The sequence below is a fragment of the Heliangelus exortis genome, chromosome Z, assembly GCF_036169615.1.
Source record: "Heliangelus exortis chromosome Z, bHelExo1.hap1, whole genome shotgun sequence".
In the NCBI taxonomy this organism is placed as follows: domain Eukaryota; kingdom Metazoa; phylum Chordata; class Aves; order Apodiformes; family Trochilidae; genus Heliangelus; species Heliangelus exortis.
Genome location: NC_092454.1, coordinates 40,099,765 through 40,125,640, shown reverse-complemented (window position 1 = coordinate 40,125,640; position 25,876 = coordinate 40,099,765). Strand labels below are relative to the sequence as shown.

The window sequence follows — 25,876 nt, the reverse complement described above, 5'->3', positions numbered from 1 at the left end:
CAGGTCCAGAGAAGAGCAAGGAGGCTGTGAAGGGATCCAGCACAAGTCCTGTGAGGAAGGGCTGAGGGAGCTGGGGGTGTTCAGCCTGGAGAAGAGGAGGCTCAGGGGAGACCTCATCACTCTCTACAACTCCCTGAAAGGAGGTGGGAGCCAGGGGGGGTTGGTCTCTTCTCCCAGGCAGATATCAGTAAGACAAGAGGACATGGGCTTAAGGTCTGCCAGGGGAGGTTTAGGTTGGATATTAGGAAAAAATACTTTACAGAGAGGGTGATCAGGCATTGGAATGACCTGCCCAGGGAGGTGGTGGATTCTCCATCCCTGGAGGTTTTTAAGAAGAGACTGGATGTGGCACTCAGTGCCATGGTCTGGTAACCACAGTGGCAGTGGATCAAGGGTTGGACTTGATGACCTCTGAGGTCCCTCCCAACCTGGCTGATTCTGTGATTCTGTAAATCTTTTCCTAAATTGTCAGGGCTTTTAATTAGACCACTGCTGTGCGTTTCTTTAACCTCCTTTTTATCTTTCTGGTTGGTGTCTGTAATCACTTTAATCACTTTAAAGCAAAGAGGGAAAGCTGAGGTTTCCTGGAGGAGAGTAGAGTAAGAATGTAGTTAAGGGCCCAGGGAAAAAGGAAAAGCAAGGCAGTACAGGATGGAAGAGACTATTAAAGAAACTGGAAGAAAAAGAAAAAAGAAAAAAAGAAAAAGCAAATGAAGTGAAATTCACTTAATTAATTAGTAAAACCTTGTGAAAGTCATTAAATTACAGTGTCTTCCCCTCTCCTTTGAAGCATTTCAACCTTGTGCAACCTTGGAAAAGAAGGAAAGGAGGAAAGAATTGGAGGAAAGGAGTTTTGAATCATACAGATGACCAAAATAACCATAAAGAAACCAGGAGAGGCATAGGGAAACCCAAATAATAGCAGTTGGAGTATTATGCTTTTTTAAAAAAGAAGTTTAAATTGCAAATACATGAAAATTAAAACAGAACTTAAAAACTGTTTTTCCCCATTTTCTTGCAATCTTAGCCTGAGAACTTCCTTGTACACAGATCTTTTTCTCAGTATCATACTTTTAAATGAATATGTGTTTACAAGTAAGATAGATTTATTTGAATTTTCTCTTTCTACTCGTGGATAACTTAATTTTAATGTACCTATTTTCATACAATTCTAACTCCAGTACAGAATTCTATATTACTGAAATACTTGTGTCTAGACCCAGGCACCATAATCTTCACCACTGAAAAGTAAGAAAAAACATGAATATGACTATGATTGTTTTGAAAGAGGGAAAAGCATAAAGATGATAGTGAAACTTGACAGTCACAGACTCAGAAATTTTTTTGCTTGGAAAGGACCTTAAAGATCATCTGGTTCCAGCCTCCTTGCATGGAGGGCAGGGACACCTCCAATTAGACCAGGTTGCTCAAAGCCCCATCCAACCTGGCCTTGAACACTTCCAGGGAGTGGGCAGCCACAATCTCTCTGGAGGAGAAAGAATTAAATCCCTGTGCAAGTTTTCTGTATTCTGACTGCAAAAATGTTTTACAAATATTTAATGACCTGCTTTGTGAATATACTTATTGCCTTGCTCACAATTTTCAGGACAACATTTTTCCCCCCACATACCTATTTGGAGGTTGGTTCCTCAAGACAGACAATGTCCCTAATTTTCTCAGTTCTAAATTATCATCACTGGGAAACAGAGACACTATCAGTAAGTTTTCTTAGGGCAGTTTCTGAACAGTGCTTAGATATCACAAAACTTTGTCTTTGGACATGTGCAAGCAGAAAATTGGAGAGAAGCAATGTCATTCTGACATTATTATTCTGAGAAATTCTGACACTACAGTACTTCTTCTGCATGACACAAAAGAAAAATAATCAAAAAATCAAGCCAATCAGGATTGAATTATACTCATGGAACAGAAGAAAATTATGTTCTCAGTGTAAAATAGAGAATAATTGTCCACAAAAATACCAAATTTCAAGCATATTTGTAGATCAGACCTGAGCTGTAATGAATTTACTCGTCACTGAGCTTTAATGAGTGATTTTTTTAAAGAGAAGAAATGACTGATGAATACTATCTGTCATACTATCCTGTTCCTGCAGTTAGAACTGATAATCATTGTCTCTGAAGCTACATTATTTCCAAGGGCTATGTGGTGTCTGCATAAAGTTTGGAAAAGCTAGAAAGAAAGTGGGGGAAGGCAATGAACAAATTTCCCCTCTTCAAATTCTAATCTTCATCAGAGAAGAAGGACACATGAATGCTGTGTGATTCAGTCGTTGCCTACACTTCCATAAATCAGGAGAAATCCTATCAGTGTCCATGAATGCAATGTACAAAGGAGAAAGAAACTGAGCAGCCCAGTGTTAGTGTCAGGGTGATGCCATTGCTTGGGCAGGTCTATCAGGAAGCTGTGCACAAAAAACCAGGCAATATGTTGGTTCCTGTACAGTATGAAGTAGGCAGAGAACCCTCACAGGGAAGTAGGATCCTAAGTATCATAGAGATATGAGATATCATATTTTTCACATGGATGAGTGAATGGTTTCATTACAACATTTCAAAAATTTGAATACATGGTTTTAATTATGCTTTTATATAGGTTCCAGCATATCAATAATGAAAGCAGTCTGAGATAGCAGCAGCTGTCAGGTTATCACTGAAGAAGACAAAATTAGAAATCCCAATGGTGAGGAACCCAGCATGGGCCATCTCAAAATGTTATTATGGGATTGCAATTTTTTACTGTGACAGCAGACCTCCAAAATCGTTTGCTTCAGACTGATGGAGCTAAATCTGCAGAATCACTCCTCCATCAGCTACAAACTGCTCTGCTTGATTAATTTTGTAATTTCACTAAGGATAAATGATGTATCCCACCTCTGATACAGCATAAGAATTTTTCAGAATGCCCTTAATTAACATATTAGTTATAAAATTAACATAACAACATTATAATAACATTATGTTAGAAATTAACATAAAAGGTCCAAACCCTTCCTCAGTGAAAGTTTAAAATGCCTAAAGGGAGATGAAAGCAAGACATTGCTGAGTAATGTACTCCTGAAATAATTTTTCCTCCTTGCCATGCAGTTGCTTGAAATGGAAACCATTGTCTTGAGTGATGGGGCTGCTTGACATTGTGGATTTCTGAAAATCTCAGAAACTACTTCATTACAATGCAGAATGATAGCATGTGGACATTTCAGTGAGATGCAATTGTCTAGGATTGCTTTCCCCTCATTGTTTTCACTGAACAACCTCACCTGAAAAAAAAATCTTACACCAAAAGATCAGTCGCCTTATTAAACTACTGAGCTCTATTAAGAGTCCATTGTAGTTTTCATATAACCTACAGACTGATTTAAGTACACACTAACAGGTTAAACCAGGCTATGTCATCCCTTACTGACCTCTGAGAACGTAAGTGTAAAAGTTGTTCTTATCTGGATTTTGTTGGGTTTTGTTTTGGCTGAAGTTAAAAAATCATCAAAAGAAGTATTTCACTGCAGTGATGAGGATGGACTCTCAGAACAGGACCCAAATGGAATTTAATATTTATCTTTCTAATCTTAAAATGCTGAGTGTTTCAGTATGGTCCTGAGAATTTTTATCACACAGATTTTACTCATCTCATTTTTGTAAGAGTAATGCTTTGCTGGGATGACAAGGATCTTAAAGTGGCGTGTCAGTCTGACACAGTTAACTGTTAACTTAGATTAATAGAAAAGGTAATTTAATGTTCTACTATGCTCTCTTTTGCATGGGAGATTCATTATAGTTACCTATCATTCAGGATACCAAAAACTATCCGTATCTTTTAGACTCTTGATTCTTATTCTCCATTTCTATTCCCCGAGACCAAAATTATCTGCAAAAAGTAAAAAAGGAAAGCTATCTGCCAGTATTTATTTCACTAACACACCAGCTGGCCAAAATAATCTTGTAATTTCTCCACCTCCAGCTAAATAAAGATAATAGAACACTTCCTAAAGACTTACCTGACTACACATTGCAGGGTTTTTTCCAGTCTTGCAGGAAAAAAAACAGGATTTCCCTGTTGCAAGCATGTTTAAGTACAAATTATATTCCTAGTGAGGGATAATTGTGTTCAGGATGCAGCAATCAGACACAAACACACTCCATTACTCACACACATGATTTTTCTTATGGCTTGCAAAGCCTTCCATAGAAAGAACTGCACCTACAGTGGTATTGCTCAGTTCATGAAGGCAATCAGATGACCTCGGATTCAGACTGACAATTTTGTTAAATGATAAATAAGGGAAAGCAACTAAAATACCAAAACTTAAACCTGGGACAATTCAAAACAAAACATGGCTATTTCCCTTTTCTTGCATGATTTTGCTATATGTAAATGTAACAAAGTTCATCCCACTTTTAATACAGAGTAGTCCATGTTATGGTATAGACCTTGCAGTAACTTTATTGTGGCAATACAGCCTAAGGAGTATGCTAAGAAGTAAACTGTGCAAATAAAACCATTATAAAAACTTCTGAATCAAGGATTATTTTTAACAAGACTTTCTCCCTTTCATGTTTTGCTGTCTCAGTCTAAAAGAGCAGTGCCCAGGTTTAGCAAAATTGATTCAGCAGCATTTTTCCTCTTATTTGCCTACTTGGGGTGCAGGTGGTGTAATAAAAAATTGAAAGACATTTTAAAAGGGTCTGGAAGTGCCAAATTTTGCAGTCAACTACTCTTGAGATTTACAATTTATTTAAGGAAAAAACTAGCTCAACCATATAGCTATTTCTGTAGCCATTGTACGAATTAGACACAGTTACGCACTTACTCATCATCTACAAAAGGTTTATGTTAAAATACTCTGAAGTGTTTAATTACTTCTTTTGCAGATTTTAACCATCTGCAATAAGAGTCAAAGAAACATTTGTTTAGTACAACCCACTCAGCTTAATTTGTTGTTTGTCTCAAGATAACAGAAGGCGGGATGAATAAGTTTCTGTGCAGCTCTTCTTTTATAACTATTTCTAACTATCCCAGAAAGCACAAAATGACAGGTTATCCTCTTAAGAATACAGGTTTTGTGCAGTGGTGATAATCAGACAAGAAATTTCCATTAGCTGCATTTAAGGCTGTCAAAACATTATCTGATATATTAAAATACATTTTATAAAAGAACACATATACGTCTACCCTCTTACTGTATGCTGAAGGGCAGAAGCAATAATATATGGCAAACTAAACTTGGGTTTTGTTTGTGAATGAAGACCAGATATATTGTAGACAATTCATATTAGCAGCTTCTTGCTCTTAAGATGTATACGGTCAGTGAAATGCACAATCAAGCATGTAGTATATTTACCAGTATAAATATCAAAAGAAGAATAAAAAAGGTATTAACCTCTTCATCAACGTTGTGGGCGATTCCATTCTGCACTGGTCCTGAATCAGCTGGTGGTGTTACTGCAACTTCCACTTTTGCACTTTTTTCTTTGGCATCATCCATAAGTCAGAGCAGAGAACAACAGACAGAATATTAAGAACAAATCTATTGTTGAAAATGCTTTAACTTGTTCAGTCTGTTTAAACGGTCAAATACTGAATGTCAATCAACATCTGCCTTAAAAAGACAGAGACAAAATTTCTTTTTTCATTTGACCAGTACACATTTTGAATTACATTCTTCTGAGTGGTGAGCTCTTGTGCACAGAAGTAAACACAGAAGTCTATGGAGATACTTCCAAAGTAAAAATAAACAAGATCACAGTCATAAGAGTGACAGACTGCAATTATTTTTGTGCATGTGTGCTGTCTCTTAAACCCCCTAGCCAGCATTGTTCTTTATCATCAGTGTCTCACTTGACTGCTTGATTCTGGAAGCAAATAGCATCTACGCATAGCACAAGGTCAGAAAAAGGGTCAACTGATGAGATCATTCATCTTTTATCAGATATATTTGTATCTTATTTTCTAATGCAGAAACATGCCAAGGTAAAGTAGAAAAACAGGACATAGTATGCATAATTTTCTTTTCCTGTAGGAACTTACGAACTGAAATGCAAATTCTTATCTTTAATGGAAAACCATAATAGAGTGATTTTGCACAATTAGCAAAATTGTGCATAAATGGGCCTAAACAACTCATAGATAGAAAACTCACAGGAAAGTTAAATCTGAAATATGAAGACTGTTTCTTTTTGTGACAAGGATGATACCACATAAAACACATATTCTCCTAGAGCAGATCAATAAACTAATTAACTTTTCACATACAAACTGTGAGTAAATTTTGTCTCTCTACTTCTCTCACTTTAACACATCCAAAATCAGGATTGCTACTCTGTCTTGAAAGCTTTCAGGAAGCTTTCTAGATGCCTTAACTAACTTCCTCTTCTTGCACTTAATTCCTGTCCTCTGGATAATTTTCAGACTCTCTTGTATGGGGAATCACAATATTTTTACTAAGAAAGCAAAAGGGAAGTAGAAGGAAAAATCAGTCTCTAAAATTTTTCAAACAAACAGTGATAGGAACAGGTGATAAATCTGCACTGCTGCACTCACCATGATTAGCAGCTCCATTTTGTCTTTCACTGTCTTCAACCTGGCACTTCTTTTTGGCAATCTTATGCAGAATTGAAGCTCTTTCCTTGAACTTTCCTAAAAGAAAGCAATGTAATTATAAAAATTAAAGTGAAGCTTTTATGAGAAACAGAATTTCTTTTCCATAGATAGGCTCCATGAATCGGTGTTGATGGTCCATTTCCATCCCCTTTCAGGCAGAAAACTTGTTATTAAATGCTATATAATGTTCTTATTTATACCTCTTTTTTGTTGAAAATAATTTCTTTCTGGTCTGAGAAGTCATCAATAATTGCAACAAGAAATTGAAAACCAAAGATATTCTTTTTCTTCAGAAGCAGACAGTAAAGTTCCACCTACAAAAGTGCTTAGGATTTCAGCCTAAACAGAGGATGAGTATAGATAAAGATACTATAAACAAGCAAATATTTTCAACCCTCAATTGATAGTACAAGAACACATAATTTCAAATGAACACATGTATTTCATCATGGGGACTGTGGTCACCTTTGTGACTTTCACAGGTACCTCAGAAACAGAAGAAATCTCCAGAACATATGATTTCCATACCAGATTCTCAAAGGTAAAGTTTCTTCTAAACCTGGAAGGTGTCTTTTGTCTCCTGTGATGTTAACCATGCAGCTAATCATCTATACCATATCCAGTGCAGCTCATTTTATCCTAAGAGACGCTGCAGGTCCTGTCACAGTTTATTGAACACTAAGTCCAAATAACATATTCCATGTGAAAGTCAGTATCAAAGGTAGCAAATAATAAGTGAAATTAACTTGATCTGTCCTCTGCATTTGTTGATTTTCCTATGTAAAGATTCTTTAGACAGCTTATGACCATCTGTGTTGAGTAGAAAGATTATTTTCTGTCTTTATTGTTACCCTCATTGCTATTGCCCTTTATTTTTTTTTCTTAATAATTTTTTAAAAGTAAAACTGGTACAGTATGCTTCCAATTAATGCCATTACAGGGACTGAGACTGTTTTAATTCTTCACTTCCACTGAAAATTTTTGGTGTCCCAGAAGCAAAACCATCATACTCTTAAGACCAAAAGATATTTCAGTGGAATCACGTAACTGATTAACAGTGGGAAGTAACAGTGAGAAGTCACAAATTAACTCAAGTCAGTTGGATAACAGAGCCACTGTTTCTTATCTAAAATAAAAGAGACAGGAGAATAAATCTTTAGTCAAGAAAGTAGTCTTCTCTTCCCTTCTCACAAATGGGAGCTTTAAACCCCTGCATCAACAGTTTTGTATGTGGAGGAGCATATGCATAGTCCACAGAGACTAGGAGCTACCATTTGCTGAAAAGAGCAATTTATGTCAACAGCAAATCACTTGGAAAGTAATACCACAAAGATTTAATATGCATTTCTGTCTCTACAGCAGTCCATATCTTTTCACAAACACATCATGCTCCAAAAAAATCTTTAGCCATTCCCAATATATTGCAAAGATTATTGTTTTGGGTACATGGAACCTAGAGTAAAACTGTCTGCAGAGGAGTATCTCAGAGTAGAACATAATCATAAAATAGCGAGCCATCTCATTATTGCAGTGCTCAGGGTGAGTGCCAGCTTTTAGTTAGAAGAAGAAACAAAGAGTTAAAGAAAGAAAAAGAGATATCAAGAGAAATATAGTTGCTCGGTATATCAGATTAAGACAAAATAAAAATGGAGGAAAAAAATGAAAATCAAATTTCCAAATGTTTTAAGCTGAAAGTATCAAGTCTGTTCCTATGTTTCAGAATTTGGTTTGTGATGCCCCTAATACACAGATGCATTTTTGCAAGTAATGCAAATGATGCAACGGAAATATTTTCTGAGAAGTACATGTCCCTACCATCCTTGTCTCTACCTATTCCAGGAGCACCTTTTAATCTACGTTCAATTCAAAGAGGTTCATTAAAGTGATTCAGAATTCTATAAAGATAGTCTAGGCTTTTGTTTGAGAGCATTTGGAAGTATTTAGGTTTTTTTATTAGAGTAACTCGAGCCATTATTGCACTGAAAATGTCTCTGCAGGTATTCACACTGGTTTAGGTTAGCTTAACTGAAGTTGTTTCCAACTTTTTTTTTCATATTCCCAATATCTTCCTTCTTCCCGGGATAAGGATTTCTTGCACTGACTTTTAACATTTTAAGTTAGACCACTTTATTCAGGAGAGTGTCCCAGAGTTACAAGTCACTGCCATGGAAATTAACTTCAGCATTTGAAATGGAAATGTATTTTGGTTTAGTTTTATTTCTCAGTACAAGCATTGTCCAGATTACATTGTTTTATATCATTACCTTCCCATAGATTTACTCAGTGTAGGTTACAGTGTGAGGAAATGAGTATGAGACATAACATAGACTACCAAAAGCACAAAACTGAAGAAAGCAGCAGTACCAGCCTGCATGAAGACAGTCAGATGTTGAAAACCAGCAGAGCTATTCCTCCTCTGTCCCTTTCCTTGACATTTCCTCCTCCAAACCACATCAAAGTTTGTTCAGCAAAGGGGAAGCACAATCACTAGGAAAAAGGACCAGCTCAGGATATTTCTGTGTAATTTCACTTTTACAGGAAGACCCTTAGGTACAGATCCTCTCTCAAACCTTTTTTCTCATCTTCAGCTGGGGTTACTGAAACAGTCCATAGGTATTTTATGTTACTATGAGAAGGCAGGAGCTTATGTTTGCACTTCAGCATTTGTTAAATATTTCTATTAAAGGTTTGACTACATAAAGGTAATTTTCACACCACCTGGTATCATGAGATTTAGGTGAATAAAAATGATTGATTCCAAGGACCCAAAATAGATAGATTTTTATTGAAAATTCTTGAGTAATCTAGATTTTCTAGATAGATTTGCAGCCCATTTAGTTTACAAAGGGTAGGATAGAAAGAACAGCAGATCATGGTGATTAAAAAAGAAGGTAGCTTAAAACTAAATTGGTTTAATATATGCAAACAAATCTGTATCATATAATATAGATATGTCTTGATCTATATCAGTACCTCCAGCTGGCAGAGATTCTCCTGCTTATCAAGGATGTCTTAGAAAGCAAATCCTTTGACCATAGTCTAAACTGAAAACTTTAGATTCCCTGGGTTAGGAAAGCCCTTGATTTGATGGGAAAATAGTTTACCTTCAGAAATTCACCCATTAAAAAAATTCAAGACTCCACCATTTGTCTAGTCTTCAGTCTTTGATTAAATGCAAATTACTACATCTTCAGAGCCATAGCCAACATTTCATGAGTCTGAACATGCCAGATCTCTGGCTGTTGAGCAGTCTGAACTGCACCTACGAGTCCTGCTTGTGGCCAGTTGTGGAACATATCCAGTGGGTCACAACTAATCAGTTCCATAAAATCTACCTCATGGGCTTTCTCCTTCAACTTTAAAATCCTACAGAAATATCTACTGAGAATATGTGCAGTTTTGTCAAATTGTAGACTGTCAATGGAAGTTACTTGACAGTACAAGATTACCATGAGGGTACTCTATTGAGTACATTTTTCCTCCTAGTTGGGCCTGATTAATCTGCAATTAATTTAAAGTCACTTTCAGACCAAAAAGGGGCAAAGAAAACAGTGGAGACCAGTTTCTAAGACCTGGAGGACAATGGTCCTCTGGCCATTATGCTATATCTGATTGTGCATTGCGACCTAACCATCACTTTTTGACTGTTTTGATGCAGCAATAAGAACAGAAGTGCCTCAGCATCTCTACCAGTGGAATTTCCTGCCTATCTCCACTCTGGCTTTGAGGACCTGTTGACAAGGATGTCATATATTAGAAAAAATTCCATGGCTTTGCAACTGGCTTTATATGTTCCTGCAACTAACTTTCAATTAGAAATGTATAAAAAAAATCTGTCAAAAAAGGCAGACTGATAGTAATTATTCTTTTGAATACACAGACAGAAAGTTTAAGATGCAGATCACTTTGACCTAAATACCACTTCTGGGATACACTGTTCTTTACTTCTTTTGTGAAAGACATGAAAATCAATCACAGAATCATAGAATCATAGAAGATGAGGTTGGAAGGGACCTGAAGGATCATCTGGTCCAACCCTTCTAACTTTATTGTTTGTAAACATGTGTCAGCACTCTGTTGAGCTGAGACTTCAAACTTTCCAAAGTGGAGGAATCCACCACTTTGCCTGGGAGACCATTCCAATATCTGACTGTCCTCAAAAATGATGATGACAGTTGTATCAGTAGACTCTTGTCACTGTTAATCCTCCTAAAGACAAGAGTTTTCTTTCTTACTTTTGCTACTGGAAGATTTTTGATAGTGGATTTTTACTATTGCTACATTATAGTTTTGGATTATTTATTCATGAGGAGTGCTTTCTGAGATTACATTAAGAGCATTACTTCAGGATAGGCACAGTATTAATATACATATATATTGTATGTATCACACTTGTATTGGTATTTTCTCACAAACATCTACATTTAACTTTCAGTGGAGTATTTATGAATATCAGAAGGCTACTAATGTAGTGACTACTTCTGAAATTGTATATAAAATACTTCAGAAAAAACCCAACCAAGCAAAACCTTAATATAACCAACTAGAAGGCTACAATGCGAAGTTACTTTTGTATCTTGATTTTAATAAGACTGTGATCTGGTGACTGAGATGAGACGTACTTCAAAAGCTCTAGCTCTGGTGGCTGAATAGCCTGGTTTAATGACTCATTTCAGGTACTTGAAACGTGTATTTAAGCAACATAGATGCCACTGTTTGCGCAGTAAAATCTCCTCCCTGACTTATTTTCCTATATCAGTGCCAGTCCTGTGAATTAGATGAAGAATCAGGGCAAAAGAAGATGATGTGGTATGACTGCCCTGGTGCTCACACCTGCTACAGAAGAGATCAGCATCTTCCAACAATACACACAAAGATGGAAAGAACTGTTTGCTACAACCCCCCACAATAGTACAGTTATATTTGAGTACCAACAGCAGATGCAGAAAATGGGAAATAGTCAGAAGTCAACACCTTTCTATTTCCCCCCGCCTTGGAGAAACTGATTATGAGTAAGCCATATAATGAAGATTTTCTTATAACCTTTATGACTTCAGGATTCATCCTGAAGTTATTTTCACAGAAAATAACTGTGTTTTTAAAAACAGAGAAATAAGCTATTTGCCTTGCATTCCCAACATTAAAAGTAAGTAGGACTAGGCAGCTAACCTTTCTACAAGCCACAAACTCATGCTCATCCTCAGACATTCCACTGAACAGAACATTCATGAAACCCTGTGTATGGCATTTTAATCTGAGCTGGACAAGAGGCCTTGATCCTACAGACAATCAGGTTTCACTTCAGTGAAACTTCAGAATCATAGGAATGCTGACTGCACTATGACTGAAAGCATGTGCTGGAAATATAGTACACAGTTATTTGCTTTACTGAATTAGTATAATAAACTGACATGGTCTTCAATCAGCAGAAAAATATCCTTATATTTAACTGAGCCCCAATTTAAGTCCTAATTACCTCCTTCTTGTATTCCTAGAACCAGGATTTTAAATTGCATGATTTTTGCACTGCCATTAAGCATACAATTAATACTAGGAATAGTCATGTCTAGTTTTCAAGATTTATTCATTACTTTTGAATAATACAATAAGGTGAAGTAACTTTGTAATTGTACACAAACTGAGTGATTTGAAAATCCACAGATTAATTTATCTTCTTTAATGCATTGTAAAGCATGGCACATAATTAGAATTTACCATCTGTGAAGTAGTATTTTGTGCTATATAATTTGCAAGTGTGGTTTTTCCATGTGTGTTCTCCAAAAAAAGTATTCCATTGTATTTCCTTATCTGAAATTGCAAAACTGAAATGCCAAACACAAAAACTTGAAAAAGGAGCCATAACTGATTGCGCCATCAGTGAAAACATACAAAAAGGAGTTTTTAAAAAAACAGAGAAACTGAGGATTAAGAAGGGTGAAGGAAAAAGTAAATACATAAAAGGCGCAGAGGGCTTCCAAAAAAGCTGATACAAAAAAATTCTAAAATATTTCTTACCTTCTTCAGTCATTGTGTCATAATATTTTAGGTTTCCATATGATCCAAGCTCTACAACATCACAGTAAAAGACACAAAGGAGCCAGAAAACATTCAAGAAAGGTACACGTTTTTGCACATGCTTCATAAAGTTGAGCAGTGATTATACAAAAAAATTCACAGGACACCAAAACACAGATTACACAAATTGCATTGCCTTCACCCCTCAAAATTTCACAAGTCACTGGCTTTGGATACTTGTTAAAGTGAGATGCAGGAGAAGTACTGAAATCTAAAATTCAGCCTATTTAAGGCGATTGCCAGTTTGGTGCCTCTACATTTGGGAAAATGCAATAAACCTTGACAGTTCCTAATCAGCAGAAGCTTTGGAAAACAGCTTCTTTTAACATTCCTCAGGTCAGACGTTCAAATACTTAAGCATCCAAGTTAAACAAACAAACAAAGAAATTTCAAAATATATATTCTAAGAAATTGTTCATAATGGTGTCCCACAAACATTGCTCTGATACCATTGCTGAAGTGGGGTTACTTAATTTAACCACTATATCATCACTTGATATAGTGAATTTAGAGAGATAGATATAGAGAATATTTACTCACTCTATCAGGTGGTATGAGACCTAAATTAATTAAATAATGAAATAGATCTGAATCTATGGCATTATTATATTCTAGCAGGACAGAGGAAAGACGGAATGCAGAGTTCTCCACATCTAATTTATCTGAGGAGTTTGCAGATGATTTAACTCATCATTTTTCTGTAAACTCTTAAAACTGAGCTTCTGAAGCATCCAAGCTTCAACAGAGGGTAATCACTTAAAAAAGCACACTTAACAGTTTGGCAGTGCTGTTTTATTTAGAAATAATCTGTCTGCATGTTTATGAAACAGCTTAAGAAACTAAATATACAAATGCTGTCCAATTATTTTTTTTAGCTGATGTAGCTCATGATATTCCAAGAGGTTTTCTTTCAATAGAGGCTTTGCTATTAGTTTCTAAGTGTAAAATGATGTGATGATATGCAAATCTAATACCTTGAAAGATCACTTTGAAAAAAACACTTTTTGCAAACTTCCAATTCTGCCAAATGAATATTTCTTACATCTTTTGCAGACAGAGAAAGATTTATGCCATGTAACTAAGAAATACAGCATATTATCATTGTTATTTAAAAAAAAATAATTAGAATTGGATTTTAGTGGTTGCTTATGAACATACTCTATCAAAACCAGGCTATAATAAACCAAAATATTGACATACTTTTGCTTGTACAATTCAGTATCTTACTTGCACATACATATGCCCAATAATGTATGGGATTATTCTGTCTTAAAGCAAAGAGAGACATGACTTAAATATAGAACTTAATACATTGTTTTATAGTGATATAAAATGCAGGTATTTTTAAAAAATGTTTTAAAAACTAAGTGTTGCAACATAATCTTTGTAGCTGCTTTTACCTGAAAGAAGCTATTGTCCTACCAGCTTGCCTTCAGTCCAAAAGATTTTAATTCCTTACCTGTGAGGAGCTCCCAACAACTTTTAATATGGACTTCCCTGCATGCATCATTGAGGGCCACATGTGCTGTTGAATTAGGACTCAGTATCTGATGACTCTACAGGCAGCACCTTCATTTAAACTTGCTCTCACTGATCTCTCTCCCCTGATGCATCTGGGTTCTGCTTTGCTAGAGCATGGGGCAAGGCATTTACTGGAGAATGAGGATAGGAGTGGAAAACAGATGTCAAAAGGAGTCCAAGAGTAATGGAATCATGAGTGAATTCCAAAAGAAATTGAATTACATGCGGGAGACAGCACTGCAAGAGGGGCTGTTCAGGCTCATGGAGAAAAAAGAAAGAGTAGGATGGGGTGAAGAAAGGTGAAGTTGAAAAGAAATTGCACTATAGCAGCAGACTTAAGAATTAACAGAACGATGACATGAGGCCTCTGACTTAATGGATGAAGCAGAATTGGTTTCAGAGGAAGCCAAAACCAAGGCTGAATTATGCTAAACCTTCAGAATAAAGCACAGCAGAAGCAGAAAAGCAAGGTACTCAACATACTGGCAATCTAGCTTAGCTCTACTGGCTTCCTATCCTAAGTGAAAAATACAAGACAAACAGGAAAGAAGGGAGGAGTCTCTGACCTGACAGAGGCTGAAGAAAAAAGAAACAAGATGCACGAGAGTGCATGATGCTGACAATAGGTTCTGGGCACTCCAGAAATTCAGCACTCTAAAGATTAAAAGAGGTTAATTTTTGCAGTTAGCAATATTATTTCCAGAAAAACTCTAATACTGCTGTTGAGATTTAATGCTTTTATAGTGCTATACCCAGAGTACAACATTTTCTATGATCCTCAGCCCACTGACTACAATGCACAACAATGATGCCAGAAAGCATCAACCACACATATTCACATGAATTATTTTGTGGATTTCAAAATTACTTGGGTCAGTGCTGCTCAGCAACATGAAAGGTCTGCCTCTATACAATCACCCTCCAATATATTTAACTTGCTGATGCTGTAAAATTTAGATTTTGCAGCTTTGGTATTTATTTTGTGAATTTCATATATATGTGAATATATACATGCGTATATGAAGTTATACTAAGATTCCGTTCAACATGGTTCTAAGTAAACTCAAACTGAATTGAATTACTTTTTGAAAAAAAAACTTGTTTTGGAAAAAGTTCTCAGCTGTTAAAATAAACTTATTTTAAATGGAACTGGAAATCTGAAATACTGTGATAAAACACCCCCATATACAACACTATTAAGATTTGATAATTGCAGCTTTATGAACATGCTCTGCTGTTCCCATGGGGAGGCCATAGCAGACAGACTGGCTGACAGCCGTTACCTGCATTCCTGATGGTCACATGAAACAAAAAGGATGCAGAGATGCAGCTTAACAACTGATCCTGGACAATGAGAGATCCATTGAACTGATTTATTCTCTTCTGCATATTTTTACAACAGAAGAGAATGGAGGGTTCTTGGTAATTCTGTCTGACATTCCTGAAGGATTACAACATTTGCCTTATTATGCACTGTTCTCTACTGTGTACAGAGATGCCACACCATATAAAAAATAAGCAGAAAGAAAAATGTTGTTAGTCAGCAGTTCTACATTATTTGTAATTTCAAATAATACACCTAATTACTCAGCTTATTTTCAATGTTCACTCAATAAGTATTGCAGGTTCAGTCTTTATTGAAACAGTAATTTCTGCCCAAGCTACCATAAAAGGAAAGCATAGCCAGTTTTAATCTTTGCTGTCCTGCTACAAAGATTGCAGATAAACCTGAAGCTTTAACTAGTTATGTCCTAAATAGGCTTCAATATACTTTCTCAAAATATGTGTAAGACATACAGCTATTTTAAAGATAGCAACCTGCATTGCAAAACTTGTGTATCCCTTTGAGAAATATGTGAACTCAGATTACTCAAAGTAATGCACTGTGGGTTTCTTCGACAAGCAGAAAATTTTCACTTTCCATAAAAGACATATTAGTGTGAAATTCATGTCACACTTCTCCAAGGTAATTAAGCAGCTTCAAAGATGACGTATCTTTTATTTAAAACAAAACTCATAAAGAGAAATCACAGAAGGCAACCCCTGAATTTTTAGTGAAGTTTCATCATTGCAGTTACTTGACCTTTCCTGTGATTGACTTCCCAGTCATGAAGGTGCAACAGCATCAGGGGAAGCTTGACTTTAAAGGAATTGTGAGGCATCCTGAAACAAGCACATGGAGAACACATATTTTTCCTGGGTTTTTATACCCCAAAATTCAACCTACTGAAATGCTGAGCATATAAGAAAAGAAGTTAAATGAGAGAGTAGGGGCTCAAAACTGAGCATGAAATTCCAGCCTGCAGCTGAGAACTGCAACTTTAAAGCAAGTTATTAAAAAGGTTGTAAACATGAACACTAACGAAGTACTGGAGACTCAGTTAGTCTTTTTATTTTAAGAAAGCTAACTCCTATTAGACCAAAGGACTTGAAGACCTACAGAAATTAATATTATAAAATCAAGAAGGACTAGATTGTCTTTCCCTAATCTTTACTGTCATTTCTTCCATCTATTATGGTCTTGAGAAAATTCAATCAGATATCAGAACCTAATCCATAAGTTGGATAATAACCTATTACTTCATTTATAGTGAAGGATTTGAAATAAAGGCACACTGTTCCTACAGGCCACACTGTCTAGCAAATCTCTTTGTGGTGACAAAAGGAAATGTTGTCAGGGGATCCACAAGTTTTTAATTGATATGAGTAAAAGAGCAAGTATTTTTAAGTCAGTGATCAGTGTCAGGTTTTTAACAACATATACAACATAGAGGAAAGTCGTGTAGATGACTATCATGTGTAAGACCCTGCTTCTTATATTTTAGGTGACACTCAAATTTATTTACTGAAGAAAAGCATGAAGCTGCTTGTTTGTGAGGGCAAAGTTTCCTCTTCTATCTTACATTCATAAGTTACCAAACTCTTGAAGACAGTTGTCATACATTCTCTGGAATGTGATAACATCAAATCACAAACAATGCAAAACAGCATTGACCTTCCCTGGGTCAAACACATTTCCCATTGTCTTTAGAGAAACACTTATCTTCAAAGAATTTTCAAACATTAAGAAATAACAGAATTCAAAGATGTAGAAGTGAAAATCTTGTTCTGATGATAAGAATGGGAGCTTTACGACTGATTTTGATGGTGTCAGTGTGTTTCACTGGGTGTCTGGCTCCAGGCACTGAGCCTGTGTCCAGGATACTGGACACAAACAACTCCAACTGCAATAAATTCCAGCTGTTCTGGTTTCAGAATGTCCAAGGAAAATAATGCAGGGGCAGCGTATGTTCTTCTGACTATCCAGTCATAAAATCATAGAATCAGAATAATCTGGGACCTCTAAAGGTCATCTAGTCCAACTCCCCTGCAGAAAGCAAGGACACCCTGAATTCTATCAGGTTTCTCAGAGCCTCATCAAGACTCACTTTGAATATCTCCAAGAATGAGGCCACAACTACCTCCCTGAGAAACCAGGATGAGGTCCTCTGCTATGTGCAAGCTGTACTAAAGGAAATATTCCACTTTCAACTTTGATGGAAAGTCCCTCCTAGCTACCATTACTCCCTAATCTGTACAGGTTTGTAAATTATTAATGGTCTTTGTTTTTAACACTTTTAACAAAGAAATTCAGAGTTAGAAAGTAACTTAAAATGAAGTCAAAGCCAATAAGCATGGAAATACATAGTCAGGATAGCTGTACCCTGCTCTGGGATCACACATGTACTTAAATATTCATGTCTTCCTTGCACACTCTGTAGCAAATCCCAAGAAGTACACGAAGTACACAACATCACTGGAAAATATCATGGAGATGAGAGAAAAGAATTTTGCCTGCAGTGAGCAGCTTGAATAGTCATGTTAAGAGAATAAAACATGATACGCAGAAATAAATTGTGAAAAGGAACACTTACTACAAAACAAACACAAGTATTATATTTCAGAGTTTCAAAAATAAATGTAAAAAGATCTTTTTTAAAATTCCATTATTTCAATTTCCTATCTATAAAGAGCAATACTGATTTTAAAGGGAGATCTGTTCTTCAATTTTTAAGTAGTTAGAAATTGTGTCAGTGAAATGAGCACAGAGCGCTGTCTTCTCTCTCTGTTTTGGGACCAGCTGAAGTTAAACAGGCCTGACATTTATCACTGTAGAGTTGCAGAGCATCACAACTGTAGAATCCTGCAAAGAATATTTGTCTCAAAACAGCTGCCCTGACAAAATGGACACTGTGCTCAAGTGGAGGCCTCACTCGATAGCCATCTGGACTCTGCTCTCTCAGGGAGAGACCCCCATATAGGTTACCACTCAGATAAAAGGGGCCCAATTCTCAGAAGAGCAGCCCCTCCTTTAGTGGCCATCCCGATAAGCTGAACATTGTCCTTGCAAGGGGAGCTCTGTTTGATGGCCACCCTGACAGGCAGGACACTGTCCTTATTCAGCTATTATAACAGCTATTTAATTTGTCTCTCAACTCTGGCAGATATTAACAGGGCTACCTAACATACCATCCCTGCATATTTAAACAGATCTGCTCTAACCCATGGTTTCTATCCTAGCTATGCTGTTGCTCATTCTGGCAGTGCAGTGAGTTCTGAACCACAGTTTCTGAATTCAGTTTGATGTTGGAGATCTCTGGAGAAATACTCATTGCATTTACATTAAACATGCAACCTCAGGTACCTAAATTAGGAACACAGTTTCTATGGTCTTTTCCACAGATGAAAGGTAATGAAAGGGCAAAGGATACCTCACTGGAGAATGATGTGCCTCATCACTTCACCAATTTCATTTAGTTTTTTAAAATCTTCCCTGGGGAAAAGCTTTCTTCTTGCTAATGACTGTGCAAAGAACCACACCACTGAAAGCTGAGTTAGCAACAGGACCTTGCCACAAAGGTGGCCAACAGCATTAGGCTGACCCCATTATGCAAAGCACTGGTTGATGTTGCTGATACTTCCCCCCCCCTCCCCCCGCCAGGTACTGGTGAGACGTATCTGGGTGCTGGGTCCAGTTCTGGGACTGCCAAAACAGGAGATTCATGGGCATACTGAAGCAAGGTAAGCACTCAGCCACAAAGAGCACAAAGGGACTGGAGCATCTCTCATAGGAAGAGAGGTTGAGAGATCTGGGACTTCAGTCTGGAGGAGAGAAGGCTCAGGGGGATCTTATTTTCCCTAATTGGATGGAGAGAAAAAGGAATGAGACTCTTCTCAAATGCACATTGATGGGTGGGGAGAAATGGGCACAAATTTAAAGCCAGAAAATTCCATCCTGACACAAAACTGCCTTTTAATGAGATGATGGTCAAACTTGGGAATGTGTTTCCCAGAAAGACTGTGGAGTCTCTGTTTGTGGAGATATTAACACATGACTGGACACCCTCCTGGGGAACATGCTCTATATGAACCTGTGTGAGTAGGAGGTTACACTAGCTGAATTCTGTAATTCAAGGGGTCCCTTCCACCCTACATGAAAGAAAAGCAAACCAATTCTGTGACAGCTAGCTGCATAAAGAGGGTATGAGTACTGCCTTTGTAAGACATGACACTCCATTTTGAAGGTAAACCTAGCTGCCTTTTTACAATAATTTCCTATCTTCATATCAGACTGAGACACCATGGGTTGGAGGTAAAGATAAGACACTAGATTGTAACTAACAACTATTAATTTGTATGTGACCCTGGCAGAGACCCCCCCATCTCCTCTGGCTGAAGTCCTTTGCAAAAATGTCTGTCTTCAGCAGAAGAGAAAGCCAAAATGCTCTTGAACCCCTTGCTCAGAGGGCTGCTTTTCTCTGGTGGGACAGAAGTGGAAGCTAGAACTGTTAAAGCTGGTTAAGAACAAGTGTGCAATAGGGATGCTGAACTCCTTTGCAAGCCCCTGGGTGCGCTTAAAGGACACTCAAGAATGATGAAGAATCTAGAGCAGAAATAGAAAAATAAATATTTTTTTAAAATTAATTTTATCTAGATTTGTATACTTTCTCCTCTCGGAAAAAATGCTGTTACCCTTAATAAAACATTGACAAATTATTTCTGTCACTGTGATACAAAGCACTTTGAAGTCATGCTGCACCCACACACTGGATCTGAGGAAAACACTCAGATTACTTCAGCAAGTTGGTGCAAGCTGAGCTGCCTGGCCTTATTTCTCTGAGGTTTTAACAAACAAACAGATTGATCAAAAAAGGCTCCAAATTGGAGTGCACACAGACATGGTGGAGCAGCTCACCTAGGCCAAGAGAAGAGTAAGAGCACAAGAGTTTTGCAAAATGAGACCCAAGCTGGGAGTCTGCTGAGTGAGCAGGCAGGTGAAGGCTACCCAACCTTGGTCAGCTGTCTGTTGGGTAAGCTGGCATTTTCTGTGGCTCTCTGGGAGAGAACACAAGTAGCAACAGCAAATTAAGCAAAATAGTTGGAGGGAAACAGAAAAGCTGGGAAAGTCTTAAGATCAGTAGCTAGGAATAAAACAGGACCTAGGGAGTAGCTATAAATAATTCACTACTATGTCAAAACCTTTGAGGATCACATCAATCTTTATTGTTCCAAGAAGTATGAATGCAGGTTTCTGCTCTTCTTTTGTCAGAACAGACAGTGATACCACTGTACTTTTCTGCATTCAGTGAAGGAAGTTACAGATTTGTCAGCTCAGCTTTCTGTAACAGAAGGTTACTTCTCTCACCAATAATATGCACCATATTTAGGTTTTAAAAAATAATAAAGCATTTAGGATAAAGAGCAACTTTTCTGCAGAAGTACATCCTGTAGCTTTCTATTTTGGAAATAGGACTAGAGACAAGGAGAGAATGTCTAAAGATACCGACTCCTGACTGGAGATTGAGCCATGACAGAGATTTATATCACATTCATTTTCATGCAGAGAATGCCATTTGCATATGATACTTTGTTAGCCTGTGGCACCTTATCAGCTGATGGAAAAGGGGTGGTATGATAAGGAAAATATCTCATTCTTCCAGAACCCTGCTAAGGACGTGCAAGAAAAGGAAGTCAGCTTGGGTTGTACTGGTGCCCTGAATCCTCACCACCACTATCTTTCCTTTCCACATAGGTACTTGTATGTTTCCTCCCAGTGAGGAAAACGTCCACGGTCATGAAGAAATGACTCTTTCAGGTAACCTAGAGCTTGGAGGGCAAAGGCAGACTTCTGTTCATGGCAGAGGCTTCCAGACAAAATACTGTCCATGCTTTTCCTCCCCCTGATCCCACTGCAAAACAACAGCCCTCTGCTTTAAAAAGTGTAAAGCGATCTTTATAAATCTGACATTTTAATAACCCAGGCATATCTGTTTCAAAACGAGGACAAAGGTATTTGAGATACAGCCACAGATGATCAGTAATTGTCAAAATTTATATTTTAACGGCTTGGACTTTGGGCTGGGTCCTGACCAATATAGCAGGTCTGATGATGACATCCTTATTCATATGGGTAATGCTATTACGAGCAGTCCAGCTCACTACTCAGTGAAGAAAGGATTCCTAGATCAGCACTTAAGCAGAAGCAAATATGGCACAGGATTTCCAGTGGATTAATGACTGGCTGAGAGTTGATGATAGCCTGATGCATAGGCAGTCATTAATCTAATCCTCAGGAAATGATCTGTATCAAGGTCATTATTTCTATAAGATAAAAGCAAACAAAACCCTGATATCACACAGATATTTATATTTGCAATGAACAATTAGTTTTCAACTCTACTGTAAAGTTCATGTCACATTAATGAATACCCAACACATTCACCTGTTTAGAGTGGCTGAGCTCTTACCAACTTGGAAGCTTTATGCTGTGACCAAGATGCTGAAGAAAAGTCTTCCTTGTCTTAGATTGTTAAATTTACAACATGCCCACATACCTGCCTGAAAGCAAAGTGCCAAACATCCAGCAACTCCTACTGATGTCAGACATTACTTATTCGTCAGAGGTGAATGCTTTGCAAGTGCACTGATGGCAGGGAGTTCACAAGCTAGCTTTCACAACACAGGCATAAGCCACAGTAAACCCACATTTGCATGAAAAGGTAAAAGGAAGGACAGGTTCACAAGTGTGTAATTGTCTGTCAGGGTCACTGTTCATCTGCATTTTGTGGAAAGTAAAAGCTTCTCAAGGTCATTTCTCTCTCATTTAATATTTTCCTACATTCAGTAAAGTGCATTTTTAGGTGGATCTCAATTAAAGTAAAGGCTTTTTCTGTCTTCCCAAATGAATTATTCAGAAGTAAATATGATGAGCCGTTTTTTTACAAATACATTGCATATTAATGTAGCAATAACACTGCATAGGTCACGCTGACCTTTAATAGTTGTAAAATCTATTTATACATTCTGTACTGCTTATGCTACCAGGAGAAATTAGATGGGACCTCTTTTCTACCAGCCTTGCAAAGCCCACACAAGTCCAAATGACAGACCACTCTGCCTTTTCATGCCCCCACTTTCCTTGCAATTATTTAAGAGAATATAACCATTAACCCTGTTATTGACACAGAGAAAAAGAAAAGCTGGATCTGCCAGCAGCAGTGCAACAGCTAGAAATTTTACTTCCAGCAGCAACATTTGATCCAGAAGCTGTGAAGAGTCAAGCACAGGGTGCTCAGACTTCACAATTGCTTTTCCAGAGCTTGAAAACCCACTTCACTTGGCTATCCCAGCTGCAGACCTCCTGTCATCTGCTGGGAAGTGTTTTGGCTGGTGGACACAGCAGTCCAGCAAGAGAGTGAAAACTGAGGGAGCCATCCTCTGGGAAGAGGGTGAGAGAAGATGGGTGCAGATGAGTGAGATGCAGTTTGAGGAAAGGCAAAATAAGTAAATGGTGGCAAGTGGGTCAAAAAGGAATGAGAGATGGAAGAGGACAACAGATGTATGGCCAACTGCAGTGTGTGCTGGAGTACCTATAGATGTGTCAGTTTTGATTTAGAGCTTTCATGCTCTTTTAGCTTTGAGAATGGCACTTCATAATATTTTCATATACTTTTTTTTTTTTTTTCTCCTGCAAATCCAACAAAGACAGCTAATGATACAGTGTTTTTGACCTATTGATCTAAGTCATCATCTGGCAGAAATACTGAGGATATATAAGCTGACTAAAATGGGACAGAAAAATGCTCAGAATGTCTCTCTGTTGTTGTTGCACTGAGACTGATCGATACTTGCATTAAATGATTCGGAAGTAATCCTTTGACCTCACAGGCCATGCACTAGATCCATCATTTTTCATTACATGACTGCAACCTAGCTAGTTTCCTTTGCTTACACAAAACTAACACAAGCCACTGTATATTTCTTCTTGTTGTTTTTGTTGTTGTTGTAGAAAAGGGCATGTGAAGTGGAAAAAGCCACATGGGCCTAAGATGGTGTCAAGTAATTATTTACATGTCTAGATCCTCCAAAATCATCCTCCAAAATGATGAGCAATGGACTGAACATCTCAGAATATTCTGTTATATAGTTGATTATTCAGTGTTCATGATACACAGGAAGATGAAAGCACAAGAACATGATGAGAGTTTTGTAGGTAAAATTCATACTGAACCAAACAGACAATATCTTACACAGCACGTACTCGTATCTGTTATCAAACATACTTTTTAATTGACTGTAACAATGCCATTCAAATTTGTTAACTACTACTACCTACCTTGGCCAGCCACAATATTTATGTCAAACTAAAATTTCTGGAGGTTTGCACAATTATCTGGATATGGAATAATGAATGTGAACATTTAAAAGCTGAAAATATCGGGAAAATTATGAGTTTTCTGTGGAGATACCCAACAGTGTCTGGGTCCGCCTTTCAAACTGCCTGTGGTGTAAAAGATCTTGAAAACCAAGACTGCTTACAAATGATGTGGTACCTCAGAAAAGGTTTATGACAATAGTGTGTAACAGAGAAGTTGTTTTTTTCTCACGTTTCCCCCAAACATCTGGGTGCATTTTTAAAAATAAAACCCCTTGAGTATCACATGCAAAAATACTTAAAGTATTGCACCCCTATATTGGCACTTTTGTCTTCTCATAGTTAAAATTTTGATTTTGTGAATACTGTGGAAATTTGACATATTAGCTCCTTTGATATAAATACCAACTTAGATGTGTGTGCATACATAGACTATTTTACTGTTTTTTTCTTTGTCATTTCTTCATTAAAGTTGTGCATTAAAATACATTATTTACTGCAAATGCATGAGAACTTTTTTCTCCCCTTGTAAATTTTAACTCATTGTGTCAGGTTAATGAAATGTATAGGTACTTACTGCCTTGCACCTGATTAAAAACCACATGACTGTTATATTTCTTTTCTTTTGAAGAATATTAATTCCAGGACAAATATGAGTTTTGAGAGAAAAAGAAACCAAAACAAACATTTAAGAATGATGGGAAAAGAAAGCCTGATGAAAAATTTATTGGTGTAACTTAAATAAGCTTTAACAGTTACAACTATATCTATCAATACGCACAGATCTCAAGAGTTTTACTGACACAATGAAGACACAGCACTGAGTTACCTGATAAGTTTAATTGTAATGCTTCATTTTCAAGTGCTTCTGTCTCCTACTATGGTTTTCAGATTTTAACTTCCCCCCCCTTTTTTTTCTGTACTGAAGTAAAGGGGAAAAGCTCTGGACCACCCTACATGACACAAGCTTTCTTCAGGAGAAAAGCTGTGAGAAAAGGTCTGAAGACTGAGTGAGCTATGTCTGGGAAACAGGTGAAATAAGTCTGGGCAATAGAAAAATACCTGAGAGGTGATCTTATTTTTGAATCTTTGCTAAGTCCAAATTGAACTCCAGCCAACATTTCTAGCTTTCCTGTAGTCTTCAATCTGTCACAGAGGTTCTGTCTCTGCTAACAGGCTCTTCCCAACTTGCTTCTGTTTCCTTTTATTTTTAAAATTGATTTTTAAAATTTGTTTCAGATGGTTGTTATTATCTATTGTTTGTATTAGCACTCTTTCAGATACCACAGAGGAATGCAAAGCATTGCAATGAAAAAATGTAATTTTTTAAATTAAAAAAATGAAAAATTGAGATTAGAAGTCTTTTCTTCTTCTGGTACAATGGAATGCTTGGCTAGCAGGTGGGTCAAGATGAGATCCACTGGGTGTAACAGGTCGAAAGCCTGTTCTCCTGCTGTAGTCATGCAAATAAAGGAAGCCAGACACACGACTGCTATAAATTTCTTACTTCCTTTTCCAGCACTGAATGAGAAGAGATTGGGCATGCTATGTTGATAACTCCACTCTAATAGGCAACAGATTTTGGCACTGAATTAACCAGAGCAGCATTAACCAGAGAGAGAAGCAGTGTGATTCATGATCAGAGTACAAATAATGGTATGGAGACTGCAAGAGCTAAAATGCCCCTTTTGCTGACAAAATTAGTTCCAGATGCTGCTTTTCAAGGGGGAAATAGAAAAGTAGATTTACCTTGTCCAAGAGATACAGAGCAACTTAAAAAGCCTTGCACAGTGTTGCAATGAGAAACATAAAGAAATTTAAACACAAGGGAAGGGCTACATACACTTTATTATCACTGCAGCGTGGCAGTAACTCACTGCCAGTAATACTGTAGGTCTCTTGGTCCCTCGTGCTCCCTCCACAAGTGCTGTTTCTGAAGACATTCATTACTAAACCAAGAAAATTTCT

The 25,876-nt window shown here is 37.2% G+C and overlaps 1 protein-coding gene across 3 annotated transcripts in view; it reads right to left on the bottom strand.

Moving 5' to 3' along the window:
- SLC24A2 (solute carrier family 24 member 2) overlaps nucleotides 1-25,876 on the bottom strand; it is a 101,499-nt gene that overhangs the window by 17,733 nt on the left and 57,890 nt on the right. For all 3 annotated transcript variants that reach the window (XM_071730179.1, XM_071730181.1, XM_071730180.1), the window contains 2 exons: nucleotides 6,559-6,654; nucleotides 5,399-5,487 (listed from right to left, as the gene is read on the bottom strand). In XM_071730179.1, coding sequence (XP_071586280.1) covers nucleotides 5,399-5,487; nucleotides 6,559-6,654 — 185 coding nt within the window. The remainder of the gene's footprint in view (nucleotides 1-5,398; nucleotides 5,488-6,558; nucleotides 6,655-25,876) is intronic.